Raw genomic sequence first — 24,458 nt, forward strand, 5'->3', positions numbered from 1 at the left:
TCTCAGAAACAGCTGGCCTCCTGGGATTTTCACGTGTGGCAGTGTCTAGGGTTTACTGAGAATGATGCAACAAACAAAAAACATCCAATCAGCGGCAGTCCTGTTTGTGATGAGAGGTTGAAGGAGAATGGCAAGAATCATGCAAGCTAAAAGGCAGGCCACAAACAGGCAGATAATGGTGCAGTACAACAGTGGTATGCAGAACGGCATCTCGGAACGCACAACCAGTTGGTCCTTGTCACGGATGGGCTATTGCACCAGACGACGACACCGGGTTCCACTCCTCTCAGCTAAAAACAAGAAGAAGAAACTCCAGTGGGCACATGATCAGCAACACTGGAGGGGGAAAACATTGTCTGGTCCTACGAATCCCGTTTCCTGTTGCGTCATGCTGATGACAGAGTCAGGATTTGGCTTATGCAGAAAGAGTCCATGGCCCCATCCTCCCTGGTGTCAACGGTACAGGCTGGTGGCGGTGGTGTAATAGTGTGGGGAATGATTCCTGGCAACGTTAGGTCCCTTGAGACCATTTGCGCAAAGTTAGCATGCCCCAAAGAAATCAGGCTGTTCTGGAGGCAAAGGGGGGGTCCGACCCAGTACTAGATATACCTAAAAATTGTGTGTATATTTCCACACAATGAGGTTGGAATAATACTGTGAATGTGATGATAATGCCCTTTTAGTGTAAGAGCGAGTGTAAGAACCGAAAATCTGCCAGAAATCTCTGCCTGTTTTGGTGGGATGGAGTTTTCGCCTACCTGGTGACATCACCAGGCAGTAAATTAGTTAATAGATCATCAAGAGAGTTCCAAACCTCTCTGCTAATAACTCATTTTATTTGGTCCCCTCCCCACTCAAACCACTCTGACAGTCCTAGTACAATTTTTGCTTGAGAAACTGCTCTTTGCTAAGAACCTTTTTTTTGACCATTTGAATTGAAAACAATTACAGTAAGGTGCTTTTAATTGTTACACATAATGGATCTGATACTGAGATAAAAACGGCTGCATTGGACCTGACGTTGAAAGTTAAGTAATTCTGAGAGGAACGTATAGGATGTGTCTGTCGAGGTCATCTGAGGGGTCAGAGCTGCCACATCCTATAGCCCATCAGTAACTTTCACTGTTGTGACCAAGCATAAGTGGTCTGTGAGTGGTCATTTTGACAGGGTGTGTGATTACAGGAAAAAGTCTTAAAATAGAAGCCCAGGCACTCAATTCCTGCAGGGTGTCTGTCAGCACCATAACAACAGTACAATTGTATTTGTTTAATTAAATATGAGTCTACTCTATTAACACCAACATAATTCGATAATTACACAAGATACAATTTTTATTGCGTGGTTATTAAAGCCTCCTTATTTGAATGCATTTGTTTTAAGTCCTTTTCAATATATACATGTAGGATATGAAAATGGAATATGAATATGGAAGAATGTAGAATAATATCCTCATGTTAGAAGTGAATGTGTGTAGTATTTCCATAGCAGTCTGTATGAGAGAAAAGCAGGCCAGTAGACCCTAGGGAAAGTTACTTAAATGCACTTCACAGAACAAATGAATAATTCACTCAAAGACGTGTAAAGAAAAATAAGTTTATTTTCAATCTAGGAAGAGATGATGCAATGAGCATCTTAAAGAAGGACAGACGTTAGACAAAAATACTTTGGTACACTTGATTTTCCAACAGGGTTTATTTATCGCGCTCTGGACTAGTAATCTTTCTGACCAAGCACTGTACTGTGGATGTTCATGTACATGCATTGGGTAAAATAATCTCACTTGAACTTTAAACATTCATATTTTTTATGTTGGTCACATATCAATTTTTGTATTTTTACATCTGTTTTCAAATTGAAATCAAATCATTTGAGTGGTAAAGGCCATTTCTTTGACGAATATTACACGCTGCAAATATTCATTCAGGCTCATAACATTTAACATTAAAATACAAATTGCTGACTGTATTCAGAAAACATCAGTCCTCATCAGTGACAATGTTCATATGATGTACAGTATAAAATGGTTAATACAAAAAGGCATATGTGATTCACAAACAATAAAAATACTAAAATACAAACAAGTAAAATACTAAAATACAATTGCCTAAAATGAACATGATAAAATCCAGAGTCTGGTGGTAGATTCATATGATACAGATATTTAGTGACCATCGCTGCTATTAAAATGAGTGCACTGGCGAAAAAAACCTATTATTTCACATTTTTAGAAAAAACATTTTGTTAAGGTTACATTTTTTACTCCAATCAAGTTATGGTTCTCACAACTCTCACAGGTTTATTCCTAAAGAAACAGAATGTTTGATGGAAATGTTCCGCCTTTATTTGATATATTTATAGCAAGTGAGTGAGAGTCTAATGCTCCTGTTTGTACCGATAGATAACAAAGTGAACAATACCAAAAAGGTTTGAAGCTATATACTTTCCTTTTGAAATGCATGGTGCAAATGTAACTGTAGGTTCTTGCAACCATTACAGAGGAGGTTGGTGGCACCTTAATTGGGGATGACAGGCTCATAGTAATGGCTGGAACCGAATTAATGGAATGATATCAAATATATTAACAGCATGGTTTCCATTTGGTTGATTCCATTCCAAACATTATTATGAGCCGTCCTCCCCGCAGCAGCCTCCTGTGGACCATTATCATAAGAGATCACTACAATAAAGGTGAAACTCAACGTATAAAGTGCAAAGAGGTTTCAATAAATGCACTGGGGCAGACTGTAGGCAATGTACAAATACTCTTCAAATGCTTCTTCCCTTTTATCCTTCACTTCCTCCTTATTTTCCCCACCTCCTTTCCTGCCTCCCTCCTACGGACATGTGATCCTTCCGGGAACATTTTGTACAGTATTTGGGCATGGCCATAGTTAACCTTAAGGACGTATGAACTTCTATATTTACACTGCATGTTGTCACTATACATTCAGGTGGTGTGGATGTCTACTCTACTAGCAGATGTGACTGGCTGGCGTCCACTAGCGCAACTAAGATTTTTTCAGTTGAATCTCAAAACAAACAACAACGACAACAGATAAAAAATGACCTCAGACAAGGATACTGCCACAATAATGTGAGGAAATTATCTTAATAGTTTGCTACCTAACATGTTACACGTTTAGTTTACTGTATTTGTGATAAGTGAAAATTACTTTTTTTCTAGTATTTCCGAACAAACACCTTCTCGATTCTCAACAATGAACAGAAAGTTAATTAACATAGAACAACATGTTCTATCTCAAAATATTGCCTGAACTGAGATCACCACCCACTACAGCAACGACAACAACGGTAACAACAACATTTAAAAAAATACAGAGAGAAAAAACTACAACAACTCAACGACAATATATATAATGTAGCTCTCTTCATCTTCATCATCATCATCATCGTCATAGAAACCAAACCAGAATATTCCTAGTGCGGATATATAGAACAATGTAAACCTGGTTCTACCACTATCAAAGTTAGCAAATATATGATAAAAACATAGAAAGCACGTCAATCAGCATGTCCTCTCACAGAGAGTGCTCACATCATTGTTTCTACAATGGTGTGGGTGGGATTGATCAGGCCGTTGTTCCCATTGGGGTCCAGAGGCTGGGTCAGCTCGCTGCCCTTCATGCTGTACTCTTTGGGGCGAGAACTCGCACCTCCCTTTACTGGGGCCGCCACTGCCTTAATCCTCTGTGGGGAGGAGAGGAAAAATCATCCTTATATCATGCCATAAAATCATATTACATGGTATACTGTATCATGTGAATATCATATATCTTGTGTTCCATACAATACAAGTTACTCAATTGCATACCGCATGCCATTCCCACATTTGCTGCACTTCCTTGCAGGCAACTATTTAACCCTTTATCACTGATTTGGGACATCTTCTAGGTTATCTAGTATCATCTTTGTATTTGCGTACCTCGATGAGCGGGCCATCGGACTGGAGGATCTTGATGACCATTACCATGGGGATGCAGATCATGGAGGCCAGGGCCAGAGACCAGCCCAGGCCGATGGACCAGTCTGGGTACTCATACACCTTGTTATAGGTCAGTGGCTTGTACTTCACCAATGAGAAGATAAAACAACCCTGGGAACAACAAGAAAAATGGTTTAGGACCTGGTCCCTCACGGAGACATTCTACAGTACATCATCACTCTGATCCAAGAGGTTCCTCATGTTTTCAGAACCACAACACAACAGTGTCGGTCTGTTGAACACTTTGTAACAGCGTTGGGCTGTTGATCACACTGTAACAGTGTCGGGCTGTTGAACACTTTGTAACAGGGTTGGGCTGTTGATCACACTGTAACAGTGTCGGGCTGTTGAACACTTTGTAACAGGGTTGGGCTGTTGATCACACTAACAGTGTTGGGTTGTTGAATACTCACCGCACAGAGGACAGGAGTGATAAAGGTCCAGCTCCATTTCATCCACGGGTTTGGTCGGTAGCCAATCATGTCTTCAATTGCATCATAGAAATTATCAGCGCCTGTCAACCATACAGAAGAACAGACTTGTTGTAAGAGACACACTCCTAGTCTCCTATACAATAAAGGTAACCATCCTATTAAACATGTGCATTTTCTGGAGGTAAAACATCAGGGTGATGTATTACCTTAAAACAGAATCAGTATCTCTTCATCTCTAAACCAATGACAAAAGCTACAGTACAGGATGTGGCGCCATCATAGCCTCTATAAACACCCTAATCTACCTGTCGGCTTTTCCATGAAGTCACATATTATGGCATAAACAATCTCTCTGTAGGGGCTGGATTCAATCCGTATTGCAGACGTTTCAAGGAAGAGCCACACTTTTGCTCGATTTAAATTTAAGGGCAATGTTCCCACCTTAGCGGAGACTGCATTCACGGTAAACGCTGCATATGTCAGCTCAATCGGAAATGACCTTTACATTTTAACACAGATACTCCGATACTTCCGTGATACAGATTGAATCCAGCCCTAGTTTACTGTTAACGTTACAAAACTAGGAACAGGTTCTACTCAGCAATACAGACAACCCCTGTTATGGCTTATGTGACATTGCATGATAAGCTATTCTTAGCAATACCGGCATGCTTGCTCTCTTAATAACGGCTATAACAGCGTTACTAAAAACACCCCTAGGAATGGCAGCTGGGTCATTGTGCTCCTGTTCACCTCTTCATTATAAAGGTCATTGTGATGAGGCGGCATAGTTCTTAGTAATTTGCCTTCAATAGAAGCCAATGGGCCGTGCGTAAAAGCCAATTCAAGTGATTTACAATTGGCGTGAAAGGAAACAAGGTTATTGTTTATCCCAAGCAAGGTCATAACTCATGTGTTATTGTTTTTGTTTAACACTTTAAAAACACAGTTATCTTAACATGTGTTTCCTAAATGTAGGCTACACACTTTATTTGGCAAAAAGGGCAACAAAAAAAACTTACCATATACCCAGGCTACTGCAATACATTCAAAGAATGCAACCCACAAAAGGCACACACCACTGGCTGCATAGTAGTCAAAGAGTTGAAACACATACATGCCACCCTGAAAAGAAAGCACATAGCAAAAAGAGAGTGAGAGAGAAATACAGAAAGGGAGAGCGATGGGGTGGGCATGGGTAGGAAAAAGTGGAGGAGGTTGATACATCAGAATGCGGGCGCCGGGCCAATGAAAGGAGAGTTCAACAGGTGGTGAGATGTGAGATATAATTGAAGTAAAGTTAACTGGAACATAGCATTCCAAATGGTTCCATTCGTGATGTCAAGCACACAGGATGTGATATGAGAGGTCGTTAGTAGAAACCCCATATTGGGGGTATAACGGCAAAGTATGTGGGAAAACTGTTGTGATCTTATCTTATATGTTAACCTGAACTGTGTGTAGTAGAAACGACACTGTGTATCGTTAGCTTATATTGAAGAGATGTTTCTGTATGTGAACATAATTTAATTACAAAGGTCCCAGAAGTGATTTAAAAAAAATTGTATTTAACTAGGCAAGCCAGTTAAGAACAAATTCTTATTTACAATGACAGTCTATCAGGGAACATTGGGTAAACTGCCTTGTTCAGTGGCAGAACAACAGATTTTTACCTTGTCAGCTCCGGGATTTAGATCCAGCAACCTTTCGGTTACCGGCCCAATGCTCTTATCACTAGGCTACCTGCCACTAGTCGTAGTATGTCAATGTGTCTTACAAGTAAGGTAAAAACAACATGTCTTGCATAGAGATACGTTAAAGTGCTGTTGGTGTACTTACCTTCGTTACCATGGTAAGTCCCAAAAGATAGCTTATGCAGCACATTACAGCTATAAAGATCTCGCGGCGGTAACCCGTCCTTAGGGCGGCTGGATACAGATCGACCAGGGAGGTGATCTGTCCTTCCACCTCCACAAACTGGGGAGACAGAAAGCAACACATCAACCTTAATGTCCCACCAGAACTCTGACATCCATTACCACTATAATTGATATTGCTTTTAGGCCTCATTACAAAAACATGAATACTAAATAAATACATTATAAAGTAACAACCTATATTTATAGCCCTGAATCTCATATGAGCAAATACGCTGAGAAACTGTTGAGCATGAAAAATCCAGCAGCGTTGCAGTTCTTGACCCACTCAAACCGGTCCACGTGACACCTACTACCATACCCCGTGCAAAGGCACTTAACTCTTTGGTCTTGCCCATTCACACTCCCCTTAATCTACACTGATTGAAGTGGATTTAACAAGTGACATCAATAAGGGACAATAGCTTTCACCTGGTCATGTTTTGTACAGTCAGCGTACAGGAATATGGAAACATTTAAAAAATGTGCAGCCTGGAACCAATTTAATTTCTCAGTGGTCTGTCAAAAGCTTAACAAAAAGTAATGTCTGCCTCTCTATATGTTCACTTTTCTTTCTTCTCAAATCATTGATTAGACTGGACTAGAGAATGACTGCTGTCTTTGTTGTGCAGTAATGAGACATTCTAAACAAGTCTTCTCTTGGGAAGGCCTCCTATTGGTTTGTTGATGCAAAACAACACTGACTGTCTCCCACTCTCAACCTCTCTCTCGCCCTCCACCTCCCTCCCTCTCTTTCTCTAGTCTATTCTTCATGGAAACCCTCTCCACTTCAAGATACTCCAGTTGTCTTGTCATGGGTTGAATTATTTAATAGGCAGTGCTGCTGTCGTCACGGTAAATGTATCTGGAGTCACACTACTCTGATTTAGTGAAATAGACTTACATACACTGAAAACAGTTTTTCCCCCACATCTTACAACAAGCCCACTCCTCATAACTATGGCATATGAGCCATGAAACCATACTTTATTCAGCACCTCTAATCTGCGTAAAATGTATGGTCAAGAATGACGGCCACTCTCCTACTGCTCAGTTTGCCTATGGAAATAGTAGTGCTAGAAGCACAAGTATTTATTTCAAGTTTGGACCATCATCCTGATGTCCTGTTTTGGCTGAGATATATCATTGGCCATGAGGAGGGCTGACTTAGCACAGAGTAAAATTACACTTGGAAGCTGGAAATGTGATAGTGAGAGAACCCCACTGATGCCACTCCTGTGTTGTCTCCCTGGCCTTGCCTCCGTTCATCTTAATCAATGCCCCGGGACTCTGGAATGCAGGGACACCTCAGAGGAAGGCTATAGGACTAGATTGTTTGGTTCCACCTACTAAATTACTATGCGTTCAGAGATTCATTTAATTTCACACACTTTTACAAAAACTGTTTACTATTTGCGTTCAAGCCTTCAAGATGTAACAGCTGTTTTTAACAGTAGAGTCCACTCTGGGAAAACACTGTTTAAAAATACTGCCTGCTGTGAAACGTGTTGGGTCGCCTTTCTTGTCTGGAAGTTATTTGAAACCAGGGGTCGTTGATGTTGATCAGACACACAATCTCTTTCATACCCATGACTGACCTGACTGCAGCCCTGTGCTCCATTTGGAGCACAACTGACTACTGTACTGGGGTACTCAAAGGAACTATACCAATCGAAAAGATACCACTTTACACTTCTGTATGTGTACCTACTTCCTATATATTTACAGGGTACTGTAAATACATAGGCATATTGTAATTAGAGTTTAAATACACTAACAACATACTGTAATTACAGTGTAGATACTCTAATGACATATTGTAATTACAGTGTGGATACACTATATTGTAAATACAGTGTAGATACACTATATTGTAATTACAGTGTAGATACACTAACGCCATATTGTAATTACAGTGTAGATATACTAACATATTGTAATTACAGTGTAGATACACTAACGCCATATTGTAATTACAGTGTAGATATACTAACATATTGTAATTACAGTGTAGATACACTAACAACGTATTGTAATTACAGTGTAGATATACGTTGTTACAAGGTCCTTATATCTAGGGACATGTACTGTCACGTACTGTGGTACGTACCACTAGCAATAGTAATGTATGCTAGCTATTGGTTTAGTACTGACCTGACTGTCGAGGCCCAGTAGCAGAAGCATGATGAAGAATAGGATGGCCCAGAACGTGGGATAGGGCATCATGGACACAGCCTTAGGGTAGGCAATGAAGGCCAGGCCAGGACCTAGAAGGAGGAGAAGAGAGGGGAAGGGGGGAGAAGGGGGAACGAGAGGGGAATGGGGGAGGAGGGGAAGAGGAGAGGGGAGGGGAAGGGGGTGAAGGGGAGAAAGAGAGGGAAGAGAATTAACCAACCCATCTAATTTGAGCTTGGACGGTATGAGGGGGGATAAAAACATTAAACTAAAGACATTCAAAGTATCTGGAATGCTAATGTTACAGTACTGGAAGAGACTAAGTGATAAACCTTTGGTATATGCTATGTGTTTCTGTTCTGTAAGGACTGGATAGATTGAGGAACTATCCACTAAGTATCTGCTACCGTTCATATGCTGTGTGACTCTAGCATCCTGCATTAGTTTATTTGCTAAACAAATACTGACAAAGCAGATAGCGATTTGCTCAAAAGCATAAGCTAATTCAACAGGATTCTGAAAGGCACTTGAACATATACAAACAGACAGGAAACTGAACTCAACCAACTATATATCATTAACTCTTGCAAGTCCATCCAACACAATAAAGTATTGCACAGCTTTAGTTAGACCTCACATTTGTCATTATTTACTGTTATCCACAATAATTTACATTTACCATAACCTTAAGAAAATAAGACCTATTTTTCAAGTTAATCCTTTTCCAATAAATATGCATGAATTATAGCAACAATAAAAAAAACAATCAGACATGGATTTTCAATCATTCCAATTGACAAACACAGCAGACACAGCTATAACAGTCACAGTACAATATAATTATCTCCTCTTACTAATTCAAGTTAAAGTACATGGAAACAGTTTCTCTCTGAACCAGGTTGCTGTCAAGGAAGGAACAATAGCAACACTGAACTGGACAGAGCGAGCATGCTGAAAGAAGATGCATCTCCTTCGGAATCCACATAAAATACAATATCAAGGTGGGCAGAAACAGAACCGCTTAGTTAAAGCCACCTCAGGGATCCACAGCTCACTGCAGTACAGTACTTAACATTACAGTTACATAACAATACTTGGCACTGTCATTTTCCACAACTATTTCACTGGTTGTGAGCAGTCTACTGTATTACCCAACATAAATGATAACAATTTAATTGGAACAGAATTGGCTTATTTTATTTTGGCTTATTGCACATTATAGTGACTGTAAACAATTTCTTAATTAAATCAATTCAATCCACACTTTCCAAACTTATGGATGACCCCTCACCATAAGATGTAATGATTTTTTAAATAAACATAAATATTGTAAATAGATTATAAACCCTAGAGTGGAACATTGGTGCACCTGGTGCCTTTGAGCCCAGGTGACTGTGAATGGTAGAATATAGCTGTGATTATGAGTGTGGTTTTATAGAGTGGCTCTTTATTTAACCCAGCTTTACATGGTCGCTCAGACACACGGCACAGTGCTCAACCAGAGCCAAATTCGCTGTGGAAAACACAGCATAGAAAAAGCAACAATTCTGTTTCTTTCAGGCCTTTATTCAAGGAGTGTCCAATTGCCGATACCTCTACATTTCAGCATTGTCGTTTCCAAAACTTATCTTTTCAAATGCCGCATTTTAATTTTTTCCCTCTTTCAAATCTGGGTGTCTTTTTGGCTAAATCGTTTAAAAAAAAACTTTCCAATCATCTGTTTTGTTCGTTAGCAGTGCCCACCATCACTACTACGTTCACCGTTGACCTTTGACCCTCATACCTGACTCTGCCACATCGGCAATGTCCACCCCTTGCTCTTGTGCCATGAAGCCCAGGACGGAAAATATTGCGAAGCCAGACACAAAACTGGTACCGCTGTTCAGGCCTCCCAGCAGCAAACAGTCCCTATGTCACACATATGTCATGGAGGATGTTAATTTACACAGACGGAACCGAAGTTCCCATTTTTTTCTTACGCAACCGCCTTTGACACGAGTTGCTCTCTCTACTACTACAGCAGTCCCCCGTCACCATGACAATGAAGCTCACCTGTAGCAGTTGTATTTGTACTTGTTGTAGCTCCCTAGTGACGTCATAGCCCCCAGACAGATGGCGTAGGAGAAGAATATCTGGGTTCCTGCGTCGATCCACACCTGAGACAACAACAACATGATACCAGGCGGCTCAGTTCGCCATTCATCATACACTTCTGGTCACATGGCCAGCAACCCTTTTCATCTTTGTTGGGACATAATTGGGTTAGATTAACCTAATAAGCAATGAGATTTGGCAATTAAGGCATTTTACTATGACCTTTTCCTTCTGCGTCTGATCAAACGTACAAGTAACTAAGCTACTGAGGCTAAGACACATAACTACTTGATTAAACATGTTGCGAGCTCAAATCAAATTGAGGGCACTGAATTGCTCTTCAGTGCACTCTCAAAATTGGGGGATAAAAAGGAAAATTTCCATCAAAACTGAACATCTTAACTCCAGCATTGAGCTAATTGAATTACATACACAAAAGTATGTGGACACCCCTTCTAATTAGTAGATTTGGCTATTTCAGCCATAACTGTTGATGACAGGTGTATAAAATCGAGCACAAAACCATGCAATCTCCATAGACAAACATTGTCAGTAGAATGGCCTTACTGAAGAGCTCAGTGACTTTCAACGTAGCACCGTCATAGGATGCCAACAAGTCAGTTATCAAATTTCTGCCCTTCTAGAGCTACCCTGGTCAACTTTGTTATTGTGAAGTGGAAATATCTAGGAACAACAACGACTCAACCGCAAAGTTGTGGGCAACAAAAGCTCACAGAACTGAACCTCTAAGTGTCGAAGCGCGTAATTATCGTCTGTCCTCGATGCAACACTCACTACCGAATTCCAAACTGCCCTTGGAATCAAGGTCAGCACAACTCTTCTCCAGGAGCTTCATGAAATGTTTTTTCATGGCCGAGCAGCCGCACACAAGTCTAAGATCACCATGCACAATGCCAAGCGTCGGCTAGAGTGGTGTAAAGCTCGCCGCCATTGGACTGGACTGATGAATCACGCTTCACCATCTGGCAGTTCGATGGACAAATCTGGGTTTGGAGGATGACAGGAGAACGCCACCTGCCTGAATGCATAATACCTACTGTAAAGTTTGGTGGAGGAGGAATAATGGTCTGGGGCTGATTTCAAGGATCGGGCTAGGCCCCTTAGTTCCAGTGAAGAGAAATCTTAACACCACAGCATACAATGGAATTCTAGATGATTCTGTGCTTCCAACTTTATGGCAACAGTTTTGGGAAGGCCCTTTCCTGTTTCAGCATGACAATTCCCCCATGCACAAAGCGAGGTCCATACAGAAATGGTTTGTCAAGATCGGTGTGGAAGAACTTGACTGGGATGAATTGGAACGCCGACTGCGAGCCAGGCCTAATCACCCAACATCAGTGCCTGACCTCACTAATGCTCTTGTGGCTGAATGGAAGCAAGTCCCCACAGCAATGTTCCAACATCTAGTGGAAAGCCTTCCCAAAGGAGAGGAGGTTGTTAGAGCAGCAAAGGGGGGACCAACTCCACATTAATGCCCATGTTTTTTGAATGAGATGTTCGACGAGTCAGGTGGTGTATGTCATAAACCTGGATGGTTGGAGAGTTCTAGCGAGTCTTGCATTGTGAGCGAGCACATGTTCTCTCATTGATTATAGTGTCACTAATAATTCAACCAGCCCTAATCAAGGCTGTGTACCGGTTCCTTTTCCGCAGTCCAGATTACTTTATGATGTAGAGATGTCAGTGAGAGGCCCTGATAGACGTGCAAGTAAATAGATATGCATTGATGCTGAAAGGGGATATGTGCAGTCATGTCATTGGGGGCAGGCAGAGGGGATTGCACAGAGACAGGGAAGATGGGTAGAGGGGTGGGGGTGAGGGTTTGGGTAAGAGTTATGGCTCCTACCTCTGGGTCCTGTAGGCGGGTCAGGTTGGGGTAGAGATAGAATTTGATCCCTTCAGACGCCCCTGGCAGAGTCACTCCACGCACCAGCAGCACAATAAGCATGACGAAAGGGAAAGTTGCTGTGATATACACCACCTAGAGAAAACAGATAAGAGGCAATTATAGATTTATTAGCTGATTTAAGGTTTCATAACATAATGGAACTTGGAGAGGATGCTTGAGGTAGAAGTTACCCCCAACTACAGATCTAGGATTCGATTACCATATCCCCAATTCTTAAAGGGATGAAGAAATATCTGATCCTGTGTCAATGGTTAATTCCTTAGGGCTCCAGAGATAGCCCATCAACTGAGGCCAAGGTTTCAAAATATAAAAGGTGGCGCAGTTGGCCATTTTACAGAATGGAATGTTTTTTTGCTAGGAAATAAATTGGTTTAAACAAATAGGAAAGGGAGCCTGGAATATACAGAAGGACACAACTGCACAAAGATAGTTGACTGTTGTGGATGGCATTGTGTGAGGTGTTTTCAGTTGGGGTGGGAAGCTGGAGTGAGTGCATGGATATATACTTTACAATAGCCTTTTAACTGAAGTAACAGCTGCCGTCATATAAGTAGTGGCCTCCATAACATAACCTGGTGACCTGTAGAGCTCTGTGTTTGCTCTAGGTGCGTGGGGATAAGAATATGTATTACATGGTAATAATGGAAGCCTTTTACAGTGTAGATTTAAGCCACTCCCTTGTTAAGATATGGTAATGAACAATTCAAGATGGCGCCGACAGAGATGGTTGCCTCGCTTCGAGTCCTTAGGAAACTACCCAGTATTTAATTTTTTTTATGTATTATTTATTACATTGTTACCCCAGGAAATCTTAAGTCTTATTACATATAGCCGGGAAGAACTATTGAATGTAAGAGCGACATCAACTTACCAACATTACGACCAGGAATACAACTTTCCCGAAGAGGATCCTCTATTTGGACCACCACTCAGGACAATGGGTCTAACCCCAGAAGCCGACCCAAAACAACAGCGCCACAGAAGGGGCCTCCTGGTCAGGCTCCGTAGACGTGCACATCGCCCACCACTCCCAAGTATACTATTCGCCAATGTCCAGTCTCTTGACAACAAGGTAGATGAAATTCAAGCAAGTGTTGCCTTCCAGAAAGACATCAAAGATTGTAACATTCTCTGTTTCACGGAAACATGTCTCTCTGGATATGTTGTCGGAATCGGTTCAGCCACCGTGCCTCTCCATGCATCCCGCCGACAGAGATAAACACCTCTCTGGGAAGAGGAAGGGCGGGGGTGTATGCTTCATGACTAACAACTCATGGTGTAATCATAAAGGCATACAGGAACTCAAGTCCTTCTGCTCACCCAACCTTGAATTCCTTACAATCAAATGCCGGCCATATTACCTCCCAAGAGTATTGTCATCAGTTATCGTCACAGCTGTGTACATTCCCCCTCAAGCAGACACCAAGACGGCCCTCAAGGAACTTCACTGGACTCTATGTAAACTGGAAACCATATATCCTGAGACTGCATTTATTGTAGCTGGGGATTTTAACGTAGCAAATTTGAGAACAAGGCTGCCTAAATTCTGTCAGCATATTGATTTCACTACACGCGGGGTAACACACCCGACCACTGCTACTCTAACTTCCGTGATGCATACAAAGCCCTCCCCCGCCCTCCCTTCAGCAAATCAATCAAGATGTACCAGTGACTAGAACCATTCAACGCTGGTCTGACCAATCGGAATCCACGCTCCGGTCAGCCTCAGAAAACAACATCAGTCTACATGTTGGCTCGGTGAGTGAGTTTAGAAAAAAGTGCATTGGAGATGTTGTACCCACGGTGACTATTAAAACCTACCCTAACCAGACACCGTGCATGGATGGCAGCATTTGCACAATACTGAAAGTGCGAACCACCTCATTTAACCATTGAAAGAGGTCTGGGAATATGGCTGAATATAAGCAGTGTAGTTATTCCCTCTGCAAGGCAATCCAAAGAGCAAAATGCCGGTACAGGGACAAAGTGGAGTCGCAATTCAACGGCGCAGACACGAGACGTATGTGGCAGGGTCTACAGGAAATCACGGACTACGAAAAGAAAACCAGCCACGTCATGGACACCGACGGCATGCTTCCAGACAAACTAAACACCTTTGCCCGCTTTGAGGATAATACAGTGACACCATCGTGGCCCGCTAACAAGGACTGCGCCCCCACCCTCCTCCGCGGCCAAAGTGAGAAAAACATTTAAACCTGTTAACCCTCACAAGGCTGCTGGCCCAGACGGCATCGCTAGCTGCGTCCTCAGAGCATGTGCAGACCAGCTGGCTGGTGTGTTTATGGACATATTCAATTGCTACCTATCCCAGTCTGCTGTCCCCACATGCTTCAAGATGTCCACCATTGTTCCTGTACCCAAGAAGGCAAAGATAACTGAACTAAATTACTACCGTCCTGTAGCACTCACTTCTGTCATCATGAAGTGCTTTGAGAGACTAATCAAGGATCATATCACCTCCACCTTAATGGTCACACTAGACCCACTTCAGTTTGCATACCACCCCAACAGGTCCACAGACGATACAATCTCCATCACACTGCACAGTTCCCTATCCCATCTGGACAAGAGGAATACCTATGTAAGAATGCTAATCATTGACTACAGCTCAGCATTCAACACCATACTACCCTCCAAGCTCATCAAGCTGGAGGCCCTGGGTCTCAACACCGCCCTGTGCAAATGGGTCCTGGACTCTCTAATGGGCCACCCCTGGTGGTGAAGGTAGGAAACAACATCTCCACTTTGCTGACCCTCAACACTGGGGCCCCACAAGGGTGCTTGCTCAGGCCCCTCCTGTACTCCCTGTTCACCCATAACTACGTGGCCATGCACACCTCCAACTCAATCATCAAGTTTGCAGACGACACAACAGTAGTGGGCTTGATTACGAACAACGACAAGACAGCCTACACAGAGGAGGTGAGGGCCCTCGGAGTGTGGTGTCAGGAAAACAACCTCTAACTCAACGTCAACAAAACAAAGGAGATGATCGTGGACTTCAGGAAACTGCAGAGGGAGCACCCCTCTATCCACATCGACGGGACAGCAGTGGAGAAGGTAGAAAGTTTTAAGTTCCTCTGAGTACACATCACAGACAAACTGAAATGGTCCACCCACACAGACAGTGAGGTGAAGAAGGCACAACAGCGCCTTCTCAACCTCAGGAGGCTGAAGAAATTTGGCTCGTCACCCAAAAACCTGATAAACTTTTACAGATGCACAATCGAGATTATCCTGTTGGGCTATATCACAGCCTGGTACGGCAACTGCACCGCCCTCAACCGCGCGGCTCTCCAGAGGGGGGTGCGGTCAGCACAGCGCATCCATGACACCTACAGCACCCGATGTCACAGGAAGGCCAAAAAGATCATCAAGGACAACAACCACCTGAGCCACTGCCTGTTTACACCGCTACCATCCAGAAGGCGAGGTCAGTACAGGTGCATCAAAGCTGGGACTGAGAGACTGAAAACAGCTTCTATCTCAAGGCCATCAGAGTGCTAAACAGCAATCCCTAACTCAGAGAGGCTGCTGCCTACATTCAGACCCAATCACTGGACACTTTAATAAATGGATCACTATTCACTTTAAACAATTCCACTTTAAATAATGCCACTTTAATAAGGTTTACAATTGCATATCCAGCATTAAATCAAATCAAATTGTATTGGTCACATACACATGGTTAGCAGATGTTAATGTGAGTGTAGCGAAATGCTTGTGCCTCTAGTTCCAACAGTGCAGTAATATCTAACAAGTAATATCTAACAATTCCCAACAACTACCTACTACACAAAAATCTAACAAGTAATCTAACAATTCACCACCAACCACCTAATACACACAAATCTAAAGGGGTGAATGAAAATATGTACATATGAATATATGGATGAGCGATGGCCGAACGGCATAGGCAAGACTGTATTTTATACCATTTTGCACCTTGCCTATGCCGCTTGGCCATCGCTCATCCATATATTTATATGTACAGATTCTCATTCACTTTAGATTTGTGTGTATTAGGTAGTTATTGGGAAATTGTTAGATTACTTGTTAGATTTGTGTGCAGTAGGTAGTTGTTGGGAATTGTTAGATATTACTTGTTAGATATTTCTGCACTGTTGGAACTAGAGGCACAAGCATTTCGCTACACTCGCATTAACATCTGCTAACCATGTGTATGTGACCAATACAATTTGATTTGATTCAATGCTGGATATGCAACTGTTTACCATAATGGAAGTGGCTAATTCTGTGTTCTGTACAGAGCTGAAACCACAAATGAGGTATTTCCGTAATAGCTCGCCAAATAGACAGTTGATCGGTATTCCAACAAGCCACAGTGGTCCTTTAAGTGGTTCAGCAATCAGTGTCGACACAGCCCAGTGACTGTCCCGCTCCATTGACAGGCAAACAGAGCTCTGAGGGGATCTGCTGTACTGTACTGCACACTAACACACTGTCAGCATTGAGTCTGGCCAAAACCTAATGTATAGTACAGTAACTCACGGTCCTTAATCAAACAGACTAACCTGCCTGTTTCTGCAATCATCAACAGACGGTTACTGCTTTGTCAGTGACAAGTTGGCTACAACAGAAAACACCTAGCACCCAGGTTATTGCCCTTAGGGAGCAGACAATACATATTGAGTAATTTCCTTTTTTGTGTGTATACATACACATGTAGGATACTAACTTGAGTCAGTTTGCACCAGCAGGAAAATAATTCTGCAGCAACAGGAAATGTGAAATATTATGTGGATTATATTTAATGTACATTTTTGTAGGGGTTGATACATTTTTCGTAGTAAAGTTGTCCTGCAACAGGGTGATCAAATTAAGATCCGACATCTGTAAACACACTTTTTAAGAGACTACAAACAAGCCTGATAACAACCACATTGTGCTACTACTCACCTTCCCAGTGGACTTGACTCCCTTCCAAATGCAGAAGAAGCAGACAATCCACACTGCCAGGAGACACAGGGCTAGGTCCCACTTCAGTGGTCCGATGTCATCAATTCCAGAGGAGATGCTCAGCACATTGCGTCTTAGCAGAGAGGAGGCAGACAGCATCCAGGTTATTGACTGTTCTGATGGGACAGAACTGTAGGCTTATGTAGACCCCTGAACGATAATACAGTACAGTACATTTTCCACTCTATAAAAACATTTTAAAAAGTAGGGCAAGTGTGACATGTCATAATTCATGTGGGTCCTTTCCAAGGTTTTATGCCAACAGAGGTTACATCACAGCAGTGAAAAGCAAACATCCACATGATGTGACGGTAATAGTGTGTCTGTGAGGTGTAGTTTTCACCAGCCCTCCTCTGCTCTAGCTCACCCTGGACCTGAATGAACTGTGCAGTGAGATCATTTTAAAAGAATATGACAGAATGTTATTTTTATTATATGTGTTCGATTTCTGTGGAACAGACTCAATTCGTCGGGGCATGGAGTGTTCAAGGTGACGAAAAGTGTTCCACAATGACGGCCTAGGAACAGTGGGTTAACTGCCTTGTTCAGGAGAAGAATGAGAGCTCAGGGATTTGATCTGGCAACCTTCCGGTTACAAGTCCAACACTCTAACCACTAGGCTACCTGCTTCCCCATATATGAGTGGTAGAAAGTAGATATCATCTATGCTGGATTGCTGGATTTCTTAACCTAAATTGTGATTTGAAGTTAAGTGGTTGTGGCTTCCAAAGAGGATACCATTTTGGCAGGACTTTTAAGAGGAAAAGAAAAGGATAATACCCCTTGATCCAAATATAGTACAGTGAAATTATCCAATTTAAAGAAAGAATGAACCTCATGATAGAGGGGGGATTTCTTGGAAATGTTGCCCATTCAAACATAAGTTTACAGCAAACAAGGAAGAGGCACAGTATCTGCACTGTCTATATTTGAGTTTGTTTTTGGCATTGTAAACCTGTCTGTGTTCACGTGCGTGTGTATGCATGAAAGGTGCGTGTGTGTGTTTGTGTGTGTGCGCGTGTGCGCGTGTGTGTGCATGCGTTTGTGTTTGTCTGTCAGTACAGAGTCAACCCAGCTGTCAGACAGTGAGTACTCACTCCCAGAACTCAGTGACGGGGGAGGTGAAGTTGGTGATATTGGCAGCCAGCATCAAGGTCTTGTTCTTGCGGACTGTGTCCTCCACACACCGGTCTGTGTTCCACGGCTGATTGCATTTGGCCCAGGGCAGCTCCGGTTGAAAGCACTGGAACAGGTAGTAGAGTCCCCAGGCTAGAATCACTATGTAGTAGATGTTCAGGAGAGAGACGATCACGATAGAGGCATAGCCAATACCTACAGAGAAGAGAAATTATTCATTAAAACCAATACTGGATTGATTCTTTGTTATATCAGTAAACCAGTGCAGAAGCTTGGGAGTAAACAGAGAACTAGTGTTCTTGGAATAAGTCACAGCCATGATGAAATCACCATGAAAATTGGGGTTTATACAATTAGGGAAAAGAGGATACCTAGTCAGATGTACAACTGAATGCATCTTCTGCATTTAACCCAACCTCTCTGAATCAGAGAGTTGCAGGTGGCTGCCTTAATCAACATCCACATCATCAGCACCAGGGGAACAGTGGGTTAACTACCTTGCTCAGGGGAAGAATGACAGATTTTTACCTTGTCAGCTCAGGGATTTGATCCAGCAACCATTTGGTTACTGGCCCAAAGCTCTAAACCGGCAGGCTACCTGCCACCCTCCACATGTAATAAAGTATCGATACATAAATAAACACATATTAAAATCATTAATTTGTTTAAACTATATTACGCAAATACCCTATCTCATATAGAATTTATTGTATCCAGAGAGTGAACAGTGTATGGAAAGTATGTTTTCTTTTTGGACATTTAAGCAACTTTTGGAACAATTTTATAGGGTTATTACACGTTTGTATCGGAAAGATTTTGAGTTTGATTATATACACTTCATAATAATGTACATATAATAGTACAACCAGAGGGGAGTGAGGTCTGCACAACGCATCACCGGGGGCAAACTACCTGCCCTCCAGGACACCTACACCACCCGATGTCACAGGAAGGCCATAAAGATCATCAAGGACAACAACCACCCGAGCCACTGCCTGTTCACCCCGCTATCATCCAGAAGGCGAGGTCAGTACAGTTGCATCAAAGCTGGGACCGAGAGACTGAAAAACAGCTTCTATCTCAAGGCCATCAGACTGTTAAACAGCCACCACTAACTATGAGTGGCTGCTGCCAACACACTGACTCAACTCCAGCCACTTTAATAATGGGAATTGATGGGAAATTATGTAAAATATATCACTAGCCACTTTAAACAATGCTACCTAATATAATGTTTACATACCCTACATTATTCATCTCATATGTATACATATATACTGTACTCTATATCATCTACTGCATCTTAATGTAATACATGTATCACTAGCCACTTTAACTATGCCACTTTGTTTACATACTCATCTCATATGTATATACTGTACTCTATATCATCTACTGCATCTTAATGTAATACATGTATCACTAGCCACTTTAACTATGCCACTTTGTTTACATACTCATCTCATATGTATATACTGTACTCAATACCATCTACTGTGTCTTGCCTATGCCGCTCTGTACCATCACTCATTCATATATCTTTATGTACATATTCTTTATCCCCTTACACTTGTGTCTATAAGGTAGTAGTTTTGGAATTGTTAGCTAGATTACTTGTTGGTTATTACTGCATTGTCGGAACTAGAAGCACAAGCATTTCGCTACACTCGCATTAACATCTGCTAACCATGTGTATGTGACAAATAACATTTGATTTGATTTGATTTAATAACTTACGACTGAACAGACAAATATAATGACAATGATTTGCTAAATTGCTCACTTTTTCGCCAGCAGTAATAACAGTTTGGAAGGTTCAGCACATCTGGACAGTGGATTTAGCCAGAGCCATATATTTAGAGAGTTGGGCTAACTTTTTGCATTTAAAAAAAATAATTGTAGACATTCAGTTAGGCTACATAGCATTTTTTTCACAATTCCTTGCGTAATGTTAATGGCGTGCTAACATGGCTGCCATACAATGTTGTAGTGTCATGTAAATACATCATAATGCAGAAACACCAATGTCCCTGCTCTCTAAACACGGCTCTGGATATAACACGTTTTCGTATGAAACAAGAGTGTCGGATATTGCGTTATGCAAAAAAAAATAATCTAAAGCAAATGCTTTGAAAGTATGATAACAGCCATAATTGATACACAGAAAAAGGACCATTCTTTTCAATTGCCGTTTATCGTATATTGGAATCAAACCCTTCAATGCATTTACTGTAGCAGAAAAGTGCCATAGGGGCTTCAATATGTGTCACTGAATCCTCTTCACACTAAACTAAGTAAAGCCAACATTGGAGCTGAAGCACTTCAGTGAACAGCACTGACCTAGTGCCATTTGACTGCATTTATGTCTATAAAATCATTAGAAACCAATCCACTGACTCGGATGTTCACAACTCAACACTCCTATTTCAAAGAGAGGATGTTTCCCTGGCTTGAGTGTACTAACTCTGGTAATAATGACTTTAGTCGCAGAAATCCCCTGTAGACTTCCACTCCTCTGATCTATTTGTAAAGTGGCGTTACCTCCGCCAGTCAGGGTTGTGTGTGTGGTGGGTGAGGCAGGGCAGGCCTCCTGACGGTGTGATAAAACACTAAGAGGGACAATGGCAGCCGGCCTATAGGCCACCTGTGGGCATCTGTCACTCTCTCTAGTCTATATGTGGGTAAGCAAACGTGTGCGTGCGTATGTGCGTGTGTGTGCGCACGTGTGAGTGTGTGTGTGTGTGTGCGCAAGTGTGTGTGTGCGTGCGTGCATGCATACGTGCATGTGTGTGCCAGTTCACACAACCCGCCAATCAATTAGGCAGCTGCCTCAGCACTCCTTGATTATTCAAGCTCATCAACAGATGCTGACGATTGGCTAAACGCCCAGTCTTCAGCTGTCTGTTTCTACCTGCCGCTCCTGGCTTCATGGAATAGCAGTTAATGGCTGGGAACAGTTTCTCTCCCTACTGGTCTACATGTTAGAACTGGTCTGCCAGTAGCATATCACAGTGTAAACCTATGGCAGGACCCTGACTGATAAGGAGATATGTTACAGTGCCAAACCGTGACGCCAGACCTGTAATAACGACATCATGCCACAGTAATATCCGATAACATATCCGTGGTGCTGACAAACAAAACAGGTGGCCCCCTGCTGCCAAGATCTACACCGTCCATCATTTCATGAAAAAAAAGTGTTTCTTTGCTGATCCACTGCATGAGATATTTATCATTTTGGGGCAGATCCCATTGCTAGGCAACTCGCTCTAACCTTCTCTGTTGCCATGGTAACACAGAACTCAGCACTACTTTACACAACCAAGGCTGAAAATACATGTGCGTGTGCATGTATGTACATAGCTGCCACCATTACAAAAAAATAGGCCAGTCTAAAAGCCAATTTATGCTTGATCCGATGTGGTCGAAGGCTCCGTATGGAGGGTGTGCAATTGCGGAGGCTGTGGCAATTGTGGAGCCTCCAGAGGCAAGCAGAGGCCAAATTGAGCTCCGTACTGCATCGCCGTGTGCCTCCCAAATGTTGTAACAATACTGAGGGCTCCGTATAACTATGTATACCTCCTCATTGACATGATTGGTTGACGGTAGGTGGGGGCAGGAGGTCCTGTATAAACACAAACTCACTTCCTTGACTACTTCCTTCACAACAGCTCTGCTCAACATCTCTGCGCTGTTCCGCGAAGTGCAAGAAGTATGAATGCTCTGACTTCTGCAGAGGCAGTATCACCGTAAATGCTGCACTGCCAATGAAGACATTGGGTTGACCATGCAGCGCCTTTTAGAGTGTTCAATGTTTGGTGTTTGATTATGTCCACTCTAGGCTCCAATGCAAATGAGGCAATCCTCAACTAACCTGTTCGTAGATCAGCAGCACTGTGTGCTTTAGCTAAATCCTTATGCATGTCAAAAACACAGTCAGAGAAAGTTGGCTGAAGCACATCCATATGTGAAGTAACTATGGTCCAATTACCCATCAGAACACAGGGAGGGAGATCTCAGCAGAACTCAATGTTTGTGTACTGAGTCTAGCAACCCACAGACCAACAGCACAATCAGTGCTGTTGGATGCTGCTAGGGAGTTTCACAAGAGCAGTCAGAAAAACAGAACTACTGCAGTAGATGTCACTGGAATACGTTTATTTTTCATTTTTAAAGCAGGACGTGAATAACATCGAGGCTAGATCAAGGTCTGGTAACATCATTATTTTCAGTAGGGATTTTTTTCTGCAATGGGACAAGGCACTAAGCAGGCACAAAGCAGGTTTGGCGCCCCGCCTGAGCAACGTTAATGGAAACTGTGTTTAGGCTCTTCGCTAATCCCTCTGTCAGTCGCTGACGTTATCACCTACAGTACATGTCCAAGAAGGCTTACACAACCTCCTTTCCCTGCCTACTTTCCCGGATGACGACCGGCCTTAATGGCAATAGGGGAGAATGGTATTAGGATAATGGGAAGCAGTGTAGTTACTCACCAGTGAAGATGGGGCAGAGTTTTTCCCAGCAGGTGATGCCTCCCTCAGAGGTATACTGGCCCAGAGCCACCTCCAGGAAGAACACCGGCAGGCCTCCACCAAACAGGAAGATGGTGTAGGGGATGAGAAATGCACCTGGGTGGAGGAGAGGAAGAGAGAGAGAGGGAAAGGAACAGACAGTTAGCCTACAAATGTCAGGGTCTACAGTATGTGCTCACCCACAGCCATTTCACAAACAAATCAAAATCCTGTAATTGCAGTCTCCGACTTGAGTTTTTTTTATAGGTTCCTGAAAACTATTATCAAACTTGTGTGACCCCCAACTTTAAGACCTGTCTGTATGGAGAAAGGGCCCATGTTCATTTGAATGCCTACCTCCACCATTCTTATAGCAGAGGTACGGGAAGCGCCACACGTTCCCTAAACCAACAAAGCCTCCGGCCACGGACAAGATAAAGTCTAGCTTGCTGGCCCACTTCTCCCTCTGGATTGGCTTGCCCTCTGCCTCGTCCTCCGGCCGTGTGCCCGGGCTCTTCCCTGGCGAAGGCTTCAGCGTGTCCTTGTGGAAATCCTTCAGACATTGGAGTTTCTCTTTCTGTGCCATGCTATAGAGGTTGAGAGGAGAGAGGACAAGGACAAGGAAAGAGAGAGAATTAGAGAAAGCGAGAGAGAGAGAGAGAGAGAGAGACGTGAGCCGGATAAGGCAGAGACAGGACGTCGCATTAGCAAGATGAGGGTCTCTCACATGCTGTATCGTCAGCCATGGCGTGATACAGTGATACAGCTATGTGTCAGTATAGAGCCTGCAATGAGAACTGCTACAGGAGTTACTGTATCGCTCTCTCCTCGCTACAGTTCTCTTTTATTTACTCCACATTAGATATGCATTTCATCTTGCATTGCAAATCTCTCTGGGTTGAATAATCTCTTCACTTGCACTGTACAAATATAATTTCTATGTGCATAATATAAGAAAACTTGATTATGTATAATTTTGTATCCATTAATTAACCAGGGACATCATATTGAGACATGTCCTGGTAATCAGACCTGTGTTCAAATAATATGTCAAATAGCTCAATTGCTTTCACATACTTTCAAAGTAAGTATTCAGATATATTTTATTTGAAAAGTAGTTTAATATTTTAATGTATTTGGAAATACACTTGGAAAGTATATGAAAAACGAATTTACACTGACTCAAATACACTCCCATGCATTTAACCCAGGTATTTGAAAACAGTATTTGAAATAAGCATTGAACATACTGCCAA

General features: G+C 42.5%; 1 protein-coding gene across 3 annotated transcripts in view; it reads right to left on the reverse strand.

Moving 5' to 3' along the window:
• Positions 1-1,580: 1,580 nt before the first annotated feature.
• The window catches only part of LOC135527910 (sodium- and chloride-dependent taurine transporter-like), a 33,923-nt gene continuing 11,045 nt past the window's right edge, over positions 1,581-24,458 (reverse strand). For all 3 annotated transcript variants that reach the window (XM_064956564.1, XM_064956565.1, XM_064956563.1), the window contains exons 2-14: positions 23,560-23,789; positions 23,185-23,319; positions 18,652-18,886; positions 17,495-17,627; positions 12,491-12,625; positions 10,582-10,685; positions 10,313-10,437; positions 8,509-8,621; positions 6,278-6,415; positions 5,461-5,563; positions 4,418-4,518; positions 3,945-4,115; positions 1,581-3,709 (exon numbers count right to left, since the gene is read on the reverse strand). In XM_064956564.1, the coding sequence (XP_064812636.1) occupies positions 3,554-3,709; positions 3,945-4,115; positions 4,418-4,518; positions 5,461-5,563; positions 6,278-6,415; positions 8,509-8,621; positions 10,313-10,437; positions 10,582-10,685; positions 12,491-12,625; positions 17,495-17,627; positions 18,652-18,886; positions 23,185-23,319; positions 23,560-23,788 (1,878 nt within the window). In that variant the 5' untranslated portion in view covers position 23,789 and the 3' untranslated portion in view covers positions 1,581-3,553. The remainder of the gene's footprint in view (positions 3,710-3,944; positions 4,116-4,417; positions 4,519-5,460; positions 5,564-6,277; positions 6,416-8,508; positions 8,622-10,312; positions 10,438-10,581; positions 10,686-12,490; positions 12,626-17,494; positions 17,628-18,651; positions 18,887-23,184; positions 23,320-23,559; positions 23,790-24,458) is intronic.

This window comes from Oncorhynchus masou, chromosome 33 (assembly GCF_036934945.1).
Source record: "Oncorhynchus masou masou isolate Uvic2021 chromosome 33, UVic_Omas_1.1, whole genome shotgun sequence".
Classification (NCBI taxonomy): domain Eukaryota; kingdom Metazoa; phylum Chordata; class Actinopteri; order Salmoniformes; family Salmonidae; genus Oncorhynchus; species Oncorhynchus masou.